This window comes from Panthera uncia, chromosome A2, assembly GCF_023721935.1.
Source record: "Panthera uncia isolate 11264 chromosome A2, Puncia_PCG_1.0, whole genome shotgun sequence".
NCBI lineage: Eukaryota > Metazoa > Chordata > Mammalia > Carnivora > Felidae > Panthera > Panthera uncia.
In genome coordinates, this window is record NC_064816.1 from 75,253,431 (window position 1) to 75,265,717 (window position 12,287).

The following is a 12,287-nucleotide window of genomic DNA, read 5'->3' on the forward strand; positions in this document are numbered from 1 at the left end:
CTGATTCCCTCTTGGCCTGTCATCGCTGGAGAAGGGGGAACAGATGCTTGCTGCTCTCCTTTTAATCATCCTTAATGGGCTCATAAACAGTTATTAGGTCCCCCTTCAGCCTTCTCTGAGCCTCATTTTACTTGCATTGAGGCTGAGAGCTTCTGAGGAAGGCATTTTACTCAGGGCTGCACAGACTTGTGGAGTCTTAAATGGGTAATCAGCCACTTCACCCACTTTAACCTCCACAAATGAACAGCTCTGCCTCCTTTTGCAAAATTTAAATCTATTCAAGGGAGTTCCCCGGCAACCAACCCTTATTAATAAATCACGCCTGCTCTAGGCCAGGACGGGACATTTTTTTTTTTTTTTTTTAATGTTTCTTTCTCTTGAGAAGTCGCACGGGTGCAGAGGCACACAGTAAATACACAGCTGCTCCCTCGAAGTTCTGCATTTGCAGAATTGGGAGTTCTCATCTGGCTCCCCAACTGGGAGAGGGGAGAGGGGTGCTGCTCTAATAGACTCTCGCCTGGTCCTTTCTTGTGGTTGGACTGGGAACACAACAGCTGGGGGTGGGGGTGGGGGTGTTGTTTCAGCTTTGAGAAAGAGTGATTGTGTTTCCGGAGAAATTTTAACCCGATGGCTAAGATTAAAAGGGCCGACAACACCAATTCCAAAGCGATTGGAACTCTTGGGCGTTGCTGGTGGAAGTGTAAATCCGAGTCACCAACTTTGGAATTCTTCGCAGATCCCAGCAGTGGCTCTAACAATTCCCCTCGTGGGCACATGCTCAGAAGACACGAGTGTTTATGCTCACCAAAACACCTGCACAAGAAAGTTCATAGTGATGGGATTTATCATAGTAAAATACTGGAAGCGGCCGCCCAAGTGCAGAATGGATAAAGAAACTGAGGCATACTCCTGCAAATGAGGAGGACGCACAGTGGAGGAGAACTGGATTACTAATCCGCAGCGCAGCACGGATGAATCTCACAGACGTGATGCTGGGTACAACAAGCAGGGCACAAAAGCGCATGTTTCGTGTGATTGCATTCCTGCGAAATTCCGAAAAGGCGATACTAATCTATGATGATAAAGATCAGAATAGTGGTTATCTCTGAGGGGAGCCTATTATGAGTGGAATACCTTAGATCTGTGCACTTTATTGAATATAAGTTACACCTCCATAAAAAAAGAAGAATAAAAAAAGGTGTGCGTTGTGTGTTCTTCTTCCTGGATGAATAACTCATTATATATTCATCCATTTTTTTTTCCCTCTGGCCTGCTTCTTTCAAAAAAGATCTGAGGTGACTACAAAGGCGTGTGGCTTTGAGTGTATTTATCAGGGAGGCAATCTGAGTGATACTACACAAAGGGCAGGTAATCGAGATGAAACCAGGTGTGAGGGGAGCCCTCAGCATTCATGTCGGAAGTCCTAAGCACTTCCTAGGGGGTGAACCGAATGAAGCTTCCCAGTAGTCACCACGAAGAAGAAACACGGTTCCTCCTCCAATAGCTAACGGTTCATCTGATCAGAGGACAGAGACCCGAGAGAAATTTCACCTGTGCTGTCTCAGAAAAAGGCAACTAGATAATCAAGCCCCTGTCTGTTTAAATTTTTTTTAATGTTTATTTATTTTTGAGACAGACGGAGTGTGACTGGGGGTGGGCAGAGAGAGAAGGAGACACAGAATCAGAAGCAGGCTCCAGGCTCTGAGCTGTCAGCACAGAGCTCGACGTGGGGCTCAAACCCATGAACTGTGAGACCATGACCTGAGCCGAAGTCGGGTGCTTAACCGACTGAGCCACCCGGGCGCCCCACCCCTGTCTGTTTTAAACATTCCATTTGGGACCCTGGATCTCCCAGTCCCTTCAGACCATGTTTTCACCCCTAAGGCACTCCCACACCTGCCCTCATGGAATTTAGGGAGAAGCAGCATCCCAGGGCCATCAAGGTCCCTCCGCTGTGCTGCACTGTGGGCCCCACAACCAGGTACCCATTACTTTCCTGGGTGCAGTTTGGGGGAAGCCCTGCTCGTGAGGGCTGTGTTTCTGCTCTTGGGGGTGCCGAGCTTGCCATCCTGGTTTCTGGAACTGGGGTTTGCATCCTCAACCTGTGCTTTGCCGCTCAGCCCATCTTGCTCGCCGGTGCTCCCGGGTGGCCCGGCCCCTTCCCCTGCGACAGGTCTACTTGGAGCAGCTCCGTGGGGGCTGGGCTCTTGCCATCTTGGCATTTGGGTTGAGGGATCTTTCCACTTTCTGGCTCCAGTTTTTGAGTTGAATTCATATACTGCCCCAGTAACTAGAGGGAAAAAAATACGCAACCACCATATAAACGAGGGAATTCAGGATGCTCTCTTCCTCCATCTCCAGCCCGCTCAGTTCTTACCCCGAGGGAAAGCTGAAAGGCACTAGGCACAATCATGGCACAAACTTTGCCAGCCCGCCCTTTCCGCGAGCTACAGGGCTCCAACCCCACAGATAGCAAATATCATGCCTCCCTGGGTGAGGAGGCTCAGGACAGGCTCTCGGCTGCGAGATTAGAAAGCCACATAAATCTTGAATTCCGTGTCAGTTCTGGATAAATTCAGTTCCGTTTTTAATGGGGTTACCCATCATGTTCTGAAGGGTTTGTTTTGAGAGCCCCCGGAATCCCAGATAGAGAAAGGAGGAAAGGGCTTTTTTATGTTAGGTTAGCAGAGATTGGTAGACGCGGACACTGAGTCTGGCCTCTGTTGAGATGGTGCAAGGGAGCCATTTTTATTGTGTCAGCGTGGCAGACACTAATTGGTGTGTTTATTCACATTAGTTCAATTTGCTCATCCCCCCCCCGCCCCCACCTTTTTTTTTTCCTTCTGTCAACCCACAAATGTAGGTAGCAGCCTTGGCCCTCCCTGGCTTTTGCCCCAGAAGCTGGAGTTTCAGGCGATCCCCGGCTCTTGCCATTTCCCTGCGGCAAGAGTGGCCTCTCGGCAGGGGATCCCACCAGCACTTATGCTAATGTGGGCACATTATGGTAACAAGTACCTAATAATAGAGGGAAATTTAATTCCAGCAGCAGCAGCAGCCTCTCCTGGAGAGGAGCCATCCTTCCGAGAAGGACCGAGCCGCTAGCATGTGAGGGTGGCAGGGAGCCAGCACGCTTGCCTCCCGAGTTTGGTTTCCTTCCCTTTATTCACATCTATAATTGAGCCTTTGTAAGTGGAGGGATGTGTGTAAAGGAGCTAAATTTGGAGCTGATTTCATGGGGGTGACGGGAGCTCTGGAGGCCAGCTTTACCTTATGTTCATCTTGCCGACCAAGAAGAAATTCTTGGCCCTGATCTAGGGGGAAAAGGAGCCAAGCCTGCCATTTCTCCCTATCTCTCACTACCAATAGGATGGTGTGAGGAGCATTCAGAAAGGACCGGGGGAGGAGGTTGAGCTCCAAAGAGCAGGCAGAATTCACCAGTCCACTGAATTGGTTTGTGATTTGGGAAGGGAGGCGAGAGAGGGCAGGAGGCGTCAGGTGGAAATCCTCTGAGGCCTCACACATGGTCATGTGCTGGAGCATGTGCCAGCCAGCTCTGCTCAGAGGTGATCTCATGCTGTGTTGCAGCAGGAAAGGTCAGGCGACATAACCGAATGATGGACCAACTGAGTTGAGGGCAGGAGATTGGATGGGGTCCTCCATGACTCCACCAACCTGGAATGTGAAAAACACCTTTCGGATGGCATTGCCAGTTAATTACCTGGGTCGATGGCTTCTCCATCAAAGACAGAGTTCATCTGGATCGTTTCCTATGGAGAAGAAAGAGACAGCTTCAAGCACAACCCTACACTCCTCCCCCCAGGGCCAGGCCACTCATATTCACAGCCCGCGTACCTTACCCAGGGCCTTCTTGACACTAGCCTATTTGATAGGCGCTGTGCTAAAGGCCGAGGACGCAGCAGTGAACACGACGGGTGTGGTTACTGCCTGCACAACGCTTGCAATCAGTGGGCGCCATTGACAACAGGTGGACGATATAGAGTGATAAGGTCATGAGCAGGAATATGGCACACCCTGGGGGCCCGGGAGGGCGGGAGGACATTCATCCTGCCCTGAGTGAATGATAGGCTACAGCTTCACGGAAAGTGGAGCAGAGATGCCATACAACCCTGGCTGAGATCTACTTTGCCTGAGTGGGATCTGTCAGGCAGATGGGCAAGGTGGGCACAGGAGAGCACTCACATGCTCCCAGCGTTGGGCTATGGCTGCGACCCCTTTCCTCGGCTGATACAATGTTACCGCTGGGCGTGCCCCCCTTACCGAGACCTTGTGCTCCTTATCTCTTTCTTCCCCTGTTCTCTGTGCCTCCCTCCAGGACCTGACCTCTGTCAGCACGGAAACACCCCCTTCCCTCCCAAGGTGCCCTCCAGTGATGCCCTTCTTTAGCACGCTGATGAGGACTGTGTTCAGAGTCTTGTGGCCTTTCCAGCACCAGTTTGCATCACACAGGCCATCATCTGCACGCTGGCCCATGGCTACTCCACTCCAAAAACAGAGGAAGTGGAGACCATCTGGGTTTTATCCATTCAAACAATTCAGCAGCTGCACTTCTATGGCCATGGGGACTACTTATTTAATTGATTGATTTAATGTTACATATTTCTAAGGTGCTCTCTGAGTGGCATCACCAGGGATATTGCCTTAGACAATGAGGCTAAGGAGATAAGAGATCAGCTCTTTCTCACGCTCGTAGACAGGCCCATACATGTAAACACTTAGGTGATGGACCTGAGGCAAAGATTTTGGTGCCCTGGACTGTCTTCTTCGTTGTGCATGTCATTCCCCAAATGTATGGGTCCGGGATCACAACAAAATCTTATTATCAGGGGCTGAGGGAGATTTGGGGAGTCACCTTCAAGTTCTGTCACTTCTCAGTGGGCAGATCAGGTTCAGTAAAGAAAAACAAGGAGGGGGGCACCTGGGTGGCTCAGTCAGTTAAGCATCCGACTCTCGATTTCAGCTCAGGTCATGATCTTGCAGTTTGTGGGCTGGAGCCCCACACTGGGTTCAGCACTGCTGGTGTGGAGCCTGCTTGGAATATTCTCTCTCTCTCTCTCTCTCTCTCTCTCTCAAAATAAATTAAAAATCTTAAAAAAAAAAATAAAAATAGGAGTGCCTGTGTGGCTCAGTCGGTTAAGCATCCAACTTCAGCTCAGGTTACGATCTCGCAGTTCATGGGTTCAAGCCCTACATCGGGCTCTGTGCTGACAGCTCAGACCCTGGAGCCTGCTTCGGATTCCATGTCTCCCTCTATCTCTGCCCTTCCCCTGTTCACACTCTCTCTCTCTCTCAAAAATAAATAAACATTAAAAATCTTTTTAATTAAAAATAAATTTAAAAAAATTTTAGTAATAAAGAAAGAAAGAAAAGGAAAGAAAGAAAGAAAAGGAGAAAGAAAGAAAGAAAGAAAGAAAGAAAGAAAGAAAGAAAAACAAGGAGGTAAGGGTGGGGGGAGACTCTCCAACTATCTTGTATCACTTTGCATTTATGTGACTCTAACAACTTTCAAAATATTTCCCCACCTGCAAGCTCAGGGCAGGTGTTGCTCCCATTTTACAGATGAGGAATTTAAAGCTTAAAGAGGCCAAGGGAGTCTGCAAGATCATACAGACAAGTGTGCAGAGCCGACCCCTGGCCCAAGCAATGTTCTGTCTCCATCACTTTTCCTCAAGGTTGTGGAACAGCAAGGAAAAAATAAATCCCACTGAAGGCTGAAGTTCCAGTTGTGGTCTTCAGCTCTTCTCCCCCAGCTCAGTCTCCCAGAGAGCTGGTGTAGATAATAAACACCACTATTCCATATTTATGAAATCCAGTTCTTCTGCAAATATATCAGCAGACATGTTCAGTGGAGGGAACAAATTCTATCAGGAGCTCGTCACACAGCAATCTGTTCCAGTGGCCAAATACAAGCGTCTCTCTGAATGATAAATACCACCTCCCCCCACCCCACCCCCGTGGGGCTGTGGCAGGGTCTGCCTGAGAGGGGACGGGAGTGCCCCACCACACATCACCCAAGCCTGTTGCCCCATGGCCAGCACACTTACCACCAAAACCCCTCTCTTTGTATTCTTCATTTCTGCAGGGAATAGAACAGACAGGAGTGAAGCTTCTTGGACACTAAATTGACCTTAAAATTCTACCTCCACAATGGGATTTCTCTTAAACAGGCTTTGAACTTAGTATTGCAGACATGACAAGGAGCTAGTTCTCTGTAGACATGTTTATTGACAGCTTTCTACCTTCTCAGAAAAACACACACACACACACACACACACACACACACACACCAATAATAATACACAGAATTTTAAAAACGATTTTACTCTTTTCCTACTTACTGCTATTCCTGGACCTGGGAAATTAGCCTTTTAATGAAAGATCAGAAAGATCTGGTTGATACATTTGTTCATAATGTGGGGATTCTTTGCATCCATTCTCTATGCCCTTTAAAAAAAAAGTAGCTAGGGTGGTGGGTGACAGTTTGTGAAGATCTCATTAAAATCATTTCATTTGATATGATCAATAAACATTATAATCAGATTTCTAACCCTGCTTAGACGTGCCTTGTGCTTGTCAGAGGCACCTGCCTATGGGGTGAGTGATTAAAGCAATCTTTTTTTAAAAATCCACTTTCCTGGGGTGCCTGGGTGGCTCAGTTGGTTAAGCATCTGACTCTTGATTTCAGCTCAGGTCATGATCTCAGGGTTGTGGGATCGAGCCCTGCGTTGAGCCTGCTTCAGAGTCTTTCTCTCTCCCCCTTTCCCTCTTTCTCTAAAACAACAACAACAACAACAACAACAACAACAACATACACACTTTCCAGTTCTCTGTCCTGTCTCTTCTCATAGCCTGGATTCCCCTTGAGGCAGCAACTTTCGGGGCTGGGTGCGGACATCCCCTCAGGCTTGGAGTTATCCAGATGGACCTCGCTCAACTCATCCAAAGTCCCAGCTCTTCCTGCCCATCCGACTGCACCCAGCCCCCCTTTCTGACAAGCCTGATCCAAATAACTTGTGGAAATGACCAAATCCATTACAGTCTGAGCATAAAGTGTCATTTGTTCTTGAAAAAGAGGCATCTGTCCAATACAGAGCATCGGCTGTCCTTAAGAGGAGCCACACGCATCCACGTGCAGCAGCACAGTAGACGCTGTGTTTAACTCACAGACAATTCTTCACTCCTGTCCCGCTGGAGGGGAACAGACCTTTAGGTGCTGAAGTTCAGCTGAGTGGAGGCAACTCTGGGTAGGGAACAGGCAGGACTAAAATGAGAGATATGAGGGACGCCTGGGTGTCTTGGTCGGTTAAGCATCTGACTCTTAGTCTTGGCTCAGGTCATGATCTTACGGTTCACGAGATGGAACCCCTTGTTGGACTCTGAGCTGACAGCACAGAACCTGCTTCGGATTCTCTCTCTCCCTCTCTCTCTCTGCCCCTCCCCTGCTTGTGTGCTCTCTCTCTCTCTCAAAATACATAAAAATTTAAAAAATAAAAAATAAAATGACAGGAGAGATCTGACACACTGATGGCACCATGCACCCCGCCCTTCCCTTTCTGCAGCTACTTCTGACCTCTGTTTCTTTCACCCACAGATGATGTGGCTGAAAACTCACCAAGACAGAACTGCACCCTGATTCTCTGCCACGTTGGAACCCTTTTATTTAGGACAACAGAGCAAGCAAAAATCAACAATAGCGAGAGACACAAACAAAGAGAATAGGCCTGGTACATACCTCCTTTCTTCACCCTGCAGAGAGAAGAAAAGGGATGGACAAGAATTAACCTAAGAGTAACCTGCACTGGCACACATGTGATAACCTGGGGCCTCTGGGCAACTGTATTCCTTGGGATTCAGGGACTGATTAAAAGAGGGGCCAGCCATGGGCACTAAAATGAAGACTGGGCTCCTACCCCTGCTCCAAACAGAGCAGTTCCGTTGCCGTTGGTTTGGTACTAAAGAGGTTCTGGGAGTTCAATCAAAGTTTGAAAACTATTGCTTTATAGAACATCAGGGGATACATTTTCTCTGACAGCACAGGTGAGGGCATGACCAGCCTGCCTGGCAATTCTCCTGCCTCCTGTCTCTCCCCAGCAGCCAGCTGGAGCAGAAGGCTTGGCTCACAGCAGGAAGCTTCAAGGGCTGGCAGTTAAACCCTGTTTTCCTATAACATGAAGACATGGGGGTGGATGCTGAGCCCCTTCCCATGATAACCTTGGGTTCCATGATTCTGTGACTCTAGTTTTTTTTAATATAATTTATTGTCAAGTTGGCTAACATACAGTGTCTACAGTGTGCTCTCGGTTTTGGGGGTGGATTCCCACGATTCATCGCTTACATACAACACCCAGTGCTCATCCCAGCAAGTGCCCTCCTCAGTGCCCATCACCCATTTCCCCTCTCCCTGCACGGCCCCCCCATCAACCCTCAGTTTGTTCTCTGTATTTAAGAGTCTCTTATGGTTTGCCTCCCTCCCTCTCTATTTATAACTATTTTTCCCCTTCCCTCTCCCATGGTCTTCTGTTAAGCTTCTCAAGTTCCACAAATGAGTGAAAACATATGATATCTGTCCTTCTCTGACTGACTTATTTCACTCAGCATAATACCCTCCAGTTCCATCCACGTTGCTGCAAATGGCAGGATTTCATTCTTTCTCATTGCCAAGTAGTATTCCATTGTATATATAAACCACATATTCTTTATCCATTCATCAGTTGATGGACATTTGGGCTCTTTCCATGATTTGGCTATTGTTGAAAGCGCTGCTATAAACAGTGGGGTGCATGTGCCCCTATGCATCAGCACTCCTGTATCCCTTGGATAAATTCCTAGTAGTGCTATTGCTGGGTCTGTGACTCTAATTTTGTTCTTTGCTGTTGGATAAACGTTGGCAGCCACAGGGTGCAACGAATTTCCAGAGAGGCCAGGCCTGGGTCTGTGTTACGAGCTAGTTTTTCCTTTTTGAGTCAACCATGTTGAAAACAATTCCCATTTAGAATGTAAGTGAGGGCAGCTAGGTTCCAGGTACACTTAACCATAAATTGCTTGAGAGTTGCAGTGTCTACTGGATGACTCCCTTTAAGAACTTCCGCCCAAATCCCATTACGGAACACCACCATCCTCACAAGCTTAAGTGTCACTCTTTTGGAGTTATTTTCTTCTTCCAAATCAATTTGTGAGTAGAGCCCAAACAAAAATGCCTCTTTTAATTTCAGCAGTTGCTCAAGGATTTCTTACCTTGAAGTCAAGGTTGCCAATAGCAACAAACTTCCCCGATAAATATGGCAAGATGCAGTGCACATCTTTATGCTAATGCCTTATACTTTGGTACAGTCTTTTCATCCGTAGGTTTTACACGATTTGACAGTACTAGTGAATCTTCAAAATACCTTTAAAAGGCATGTGAGATCTTATCATCCCCCCATTTTGCCAAAACTCAGATTCTGACCCCCTGAGGTAGTTGAACATGGAGCTGAACTTGGAATCTGGAATCCTGAGCTCACTGGGACTCAGCCACAAAAAAATGATGCAACAAGACTTTTTAAAAAATACTATATTAAGTATAGGAACGGTGCTAAGTGCTTTCTTTGATTTTGCTCATTTCATTGTTTAGTCCTCAAATAAGGAATTGAGATTCACAGAGGTTGTCACTTGTCTAAAGCCCAGATCCAAACCAGGCCGTGTCTCTCTCCAAATCCCGGGCTCAGAACCATCATGCTGTCATTGCAGGAGCCTCTGAGACTCAAGAAACTGGGTCTGGAGAAGCGTGGGACAACTGAGTGCTCTCTCTGATGTCTCACTTCAGCCAGTAAGAGACACTCCACGGAGTACAGGGTAAGAGGCGGGTTAGTGAGCAGAAGGGAGCAGGAGGGAGCAGGAGGGAACAGGAGTGAACAGGAGGGAGGGGAAACAGGCCTCCACTGACAGCCCTTGAGAGTGAGAGATTGGGGTCACATGCGAAAGAACAATGATTATTTAGTCACACAAAAGCCCAGTGAGTCACTGGAGCCAAGAGCTTAATTCCCTTATCAGTTTTCTGCGCTTCCTCTAATTCCATCCCATCCTTTAAATATTCTACAAATAACAACACAGCATATTCCTTCACTACTCACAACCAGGTTTTTGTGGGTTTTTTTTCCTGAAGCTTTTATCCAGGGCAAGGTCACCAAGGGGTTGAAGCCCCAATTTCATTGAGAACACATCAAGGACAGAGCAAGTGCCCAGGAAAACCAAAGCAGGTGTTTCCTGGCCCCACAGGTGATGAAGAGGGTACCAGGACTGAGGTGGGGGGGGGGGCTGAGATCCCCTCCCCCCATCCACTTTTCCTTCCTTCATGCCAGCTGCCCTCTCTGCCCCTCTCTGTCCCGTGGAGAAAGCCTAATTCTCACCTTTCCCTCTCCCCACAGCCCCAGAAACAATGTCCTAAAGGAAGTGGTGGAAAGGGCCCAGCCCGCTGGCAACTTACAGAGTTTTCTGGTGCTTCCCAGCCTTACAGGGACAGTGTGTGTGGATGGCTTTGGCCAACTGGACGAACAGGAACACCAGGAGGCCCAGAAGCAACATGGAGCCCAAAGTGATGACGAAAGGCACATACCATGCTGATGAAGAATAAACGTTTTTTCTCAGGACCTGGCGGATGATCTGCGGCTTGAATGACAGAGTGGGGGACAGTGAGTGGAGTGTGGTTTCAGGAGACATTTTTGACATCAGCACTGTCTCATGCTGAGTGTTGATTCTGCTATTTGTTCCTGCTGTCTACACCAGGCATCTGTGTGCTCAGACTTCTTGCTGCAACCAACCCATCACCTTATTTATAGTCTTTCCAAGCACCCATGAGATCAAAACCCAGAAAATTTAGGAAACTGAAAAGCAGCTCCAAGCCTATTTTTATTCTCTTTCCCCTCTTCCCAAACACTAAAGATCCCATTGGCTTTTTTTCCTGCCAAATCATGGCCTCACCCCAGGACTGATACAGCCATTGTCTCTCACTGGGAAGGCATGTGCCACAAAAGCTGTTCTTTTTAACACTTTGTAGGCTTTTCAGTGCTCACTCACTACAAGCTACACTGCCAGATGAGGGGGCCGACATCACAGTGAAACCCCAAGTTTGGCATTGGCTTCCTAGAGAGGGAGATAGATAACAAATAAATTATGGAGATTTCGGGGCTGGAGATGTCACAGTTGGGTCAGGTTGTAAGTCCCCAAAAGGTGGAAACTCCTTACTCAGGGGAGTCACTGGCTCCTACCACACCTGAAAGCCCTTAAGACTTTCTTATGCCTCCATCCGTTGGGGTAAGATTGACTCCGGCACATGGGAAATTGGCACTGACCAGCTCCTGGTGGGGCTCGGACAAGCAGAATTTGACCGCCTGTCACAGGTAGCTGTCTAAGGTTCTGATTACTTGTCTTCTAGCTTACTGCAAGTGTGGGGCCGCTGACTAAGGGCACAACTTCACTAGGAGCAGGAGGAAAGGGGACAAAAGAGTCAGCATAAATATAAGCCAGTCCCTCCCAGGAGCAGGGGGAGATAATCCTATTGTCAGATTCCAAGCCTCTCCTTTCCTTCACACCCTGGTCTGATTATGGTGCCTGCTTGTTTCTTGTTACCATCTACTGCAATCTGTACTTAATGGGCTCATTTCAATACCTGCTCGTAATCTGTCTCCCTCTCAAGATCGGTGGCTCTCAAACTTTAGTGCACATCGAATCCCCTTGGAGGCTTATTAAAAACACAGATCACTGGGCTCCACTCCCAGAGCTTCTGATCCAGTAGTTCTGGGGATGTGGTTGGGGACTCCAGCGCCCAACATCTTTCCCTGGAGGTCATGGTGATGATCACATTGGGCGAGGTGTAACTCCTCTTCAATATTCTGGGGCAGGCCTAAGCATTGGCATTTCTAACAGGTTTCCAGGTGATGCTGTTGCTGATGGTCTGGGGACCACTGACCTATATTATAAGCTCCATGACAGCAGAGATCATTTTTGGCTTGTTCATCAAAGCGCTTGGCATATTATAAGTATTCAGTCAATATTTGTAGATCGAACCAATGACTTCTTTTAGAATAGAGGTGGGGAGTAGGGTACAGATTGGCACACAGGGACTCTTCAAAATAAGTGGAGAAGAATATACCTGGCAGTTACCTGCCTTTATGGACACTGACTTGCAATGGCTCTTAAGAGCAAGCACAGAAGGGGTTGTAAAGGGAGCTGCTGGCTGCAGGCCCATGAAAGTTGGCTCCTGTGCCACAAGCACCATAGGTGGTCAATACCTG

The 12,287-nt window shown here is 47.9% G+C and overlaps 1 protein-coding gene and 1 long non-coding RNA gene across 2 annotated transcripts in view; one reads left to right on the plus strand and one right to left on the minus strand.

Moving 5' to 3' along the window:
- Positions 1-1,630: 1,630 nt before the first annotated feature.
- Positions 1,631-12,287, minus strand: part of CDHR3 (cadherin related family member 3) — a 65,332-nt gene continuing 54,675 nt past the window's right edge. The window contains exons 15-19 of the mRNA XM_049642808.1: positions 10,481-10,662; positions 7,751-7,764; positions 6,063-6,094; positions 3,719-3,767; positions 1,631-2,290 (exon numbers count right to left, since the gene is read on the minus strand). Coding sequence (XP_049498765.1) covers positions 1,989-2,290; positions 3,719-3,767; positions 6,063-6,094; positions 7,751-7,764; positions 10,481-10,662 — 579 coding nt within the window. The 3' untranslated portion in view covers positions 1,631-1,988. The remainder of the gene's footprint in view (positions 2,291-3,718; positions 3,768-6,062; positions 6,095-7,750; positions 7,765-10,480; positions 10,663-12,287) is intronic.
- LOC125930779 (uncharacterized) lies at positions 9,595-10,512 on the plus strand. Its single transcript, XR_007460239.1, has 3 exons — positions 9,595-9,849; positions 10,160-10,272; positions 10,422-10,512. It is a non-coding gene; the product is annotated as an uncharacterized LOC125930779 (long non-coding RNA).